Below are 2,500 nucleotides of genomic sequence, written 5' to 3' on the forward strand. Positions count from 1 at the left end.
ATTAAGGAGACACTTTATATATATAAGAAAGGAGACACCTAAAAGGAGACAAATAAATAAATAAATAAATAAATAAATAAATAAATAAATAAATAAATAAATAAATAAATAAATAAATAAACTACCTGTTTGCTGCTCAAAGGAGACTTTGCTGCGGTGCTGCTGCTGCAGTTGCTGCTGCAGCATAACTTCTATCTTATTAACATTTGTATGGAAGTAGCAGCAGCAGCCAAGGACAGCAGCAGCAGCAGTTAGCTGCTGCTGCTGCTGCTGCAGTTGCTGCTGCTGTAGTATATCTTCTTTATCTATAGATTGTTGTTGTTGCTGCTGCTGCTGCTGATGGTGATACTGCTGCTGCTGCTGCTGCTGCTGCTGATGCTGTACTGGTTGTAATAATGGTACTTGCTGCTGCTGCTGCTGCTGCACCTGCTGCTGCACATACTGCAGCAGCTGCTGCGCTGCTGCTGCTGACGAAGGAGACAATAAATCCTTCAAGAATGTCTTTGCTGCTGGTAACCTAATAAGGAGACACATAAGGAGACACTATTTATTTATTTATTTATTTATTTATTTATTTATTTATTTATTTATTTTATTTATTTATTTATTTATTTATTTATAATAATATATATTTATATATAAAATAAAATAAAAAAGAAAACACAAATAAATATAAATAAATAAATAAATAAATAAATAAATAAATAAATAAATACAATTAACTAATTAATTAATTAAATATAATTAATTAATTAATTAATTAATTAATTAATTAATTAATTAATTAAATAAAAAAAGGAGACACCTGTAAATATTTATTGAATGTCTTAGCAAAGACACGAGTAATAATAATAAGATAAATAAATAAATAAATAAATAAGATAAATAAATAAATAAATAAATAAATAAATAAATATAAATAAATAAATAAATAAATAAATAAATACCTGTTATTAATAGCGTGTAAATATTTATTGAATGTCTTAGCAAAGACACGAGTAATAATAAGAAGTGTCTCCCCCCAAGAAAAGGAGACAGTTATATCCATGCATGTCTTGCATGCACTAAATAATTGACTAGCTGAGGTGTATAGGCACACTTCTCCTTCTTCTCCTCCTCCTCCTGTTGTTGTTGTTGCTGCTGCTCCTGCTGCTGCTCCTGCTGCTGCTGCTGCTGCTGCTGCTGCTGTAAAACTATCCTCTTGCTGCTGCAAACCGGGATCAAATGGGTTCTTGCTGCTGCTGCTGCTGCTACTACTACTACTACTACCACTGCTGCTGTTGCTGTTGCTGTTGCTGCTGCTGCTGCTGCTGCATGCAAGAGCAGATAAAGAATAATTAATATAAATATTATCTTGCTGCAGCACAAGAGACAATTTATTATTTATTTTTTCTTCCTCGTGCTGCAGCCAATTACCCATAAATCCTTCAAATCCTGTAGATATAGCACCTGTAAAGGAGACAGCAGCAGGAAGCTGCAGCAATTCTTCTTCCTCTGCTGCTGCTGCTGCTGCTGCTGCTGCTGCTGCTGCAGCAGCAGCAGAGGAAGAAGAAGAAGAAGAGGATGAGCTATCATTTGTGCTGTCTTCTTGTAATACTGCAGATACACGAGATGCAAAGGATGGAGGAGACTGCTGCTGCTGCTGCTGCTGCTGCTGCTGCTGTTGTTGTTGTTGTTGTGGATCCTGTTGCTGTTGCTGCTGTTGCTGCTGTTGCTGTTGCTGTTGTTCCTCTTGCTGCTGCTGCTGATCTATTGCTGCTGCTGTTTGCATTGCTGCTTCACGTAGGAGTTCTTTTTGCTGTCTTGTAGGCTCAAATTGTTGCGGTATCTGTTGTTCCTGCTGCTGTTGCTGCTGCTGTTGCTGCTGCTGCTGCTGCTGCTGCTGCAGTTGCTGCTCTGGTGGCAGCAGCAGCAGCAACTCTCTCCTCTCAGCAGCAAATCTTGTGTTTAATCTTTCCTCAAAGGCACGACACTCCTTAACAAGAGACAGCAACTCAGCAGCAGATAGATTCGTCCTATCTAAATAATCCTGCAGCAGCAGCAGCAGCAGCAGCAGCAGCAGCAACAGCAGCAACGGGAGGATTAATGTCAACAGCAGCAACAGCAGCAGAAAAAAATAACAGCAGCAACAGCAGCACAACCATTATAATCACCATAACCAGCATAACACCATCAACAACAACAAGGAACAAGCAGCAGCAACAATAACAGCAACAGCAGCAGCAGCAACAGTAACAGCAACAGCAGCAGAAGCAGCAGCAGCAGCAGCAGCAAGACAATGTTGTGTTATTCTCCAAGGAATTTAATAAATATCCAACAAAAGACACCAAAAAAAAGCAAAAAAAAAAAGCAAAAAAAAAAAAAAACAGCAGCAGCAGCAGCAGCAGCAACAGCAGCAACAGCAGCAGCAGCAGCAAATAAGGTACCGTTAGATGTTGTTTAGTAATTCTACAGAAATGTGCAGCAAAATATTCAATAAATCTCCAATGATAAGGGAAAA

The 2,500-nt window shown here is 38.2% G+C and overlaps 1 protein-coding gene across 1 annotated transcript in view; it reads right to left on the minus strand.

The window, feature by feature from the left end:
• Positions 1-125: 125 nt before the first annotated feature.
• The window catches only part of EMWEY_00043680 (hypothetical protein, conserved), a gene marked incomplete at both ends in the record, with an annotated part of 3,900 nt that continues 1,525 nt past the window's right edge, over positions 126-2,500 (minus strand). The window contains 2 exons of the mRNA XM_013478997.1: positions 126-517; positions 1,098-2,029. Of these exons, the coding sequence (XP_013334451.1) occupies positions 126-517; positions 1,098-2,029 (1,324 nt within the window). The remainder of the gene's footprint in view (positions 518-1,097; positions 2,030-2,500) is intronic.

The sequence above is a fragment of the Eimeria maxima genome, genomic scaffold (genome assembly GCF_000499605.1).
Source record: "Eimeria maxima Weybridge genomic scaffold, Emw_scaff813, whole genome shotgun sequence".
Classification (NCBI taxonomy): domain Eukaryota; phylum Apicomplexa; class Conoidasida; order Eucoccidiorida; family Eimeriidae; genus Eimeria; species Eimeria maxima.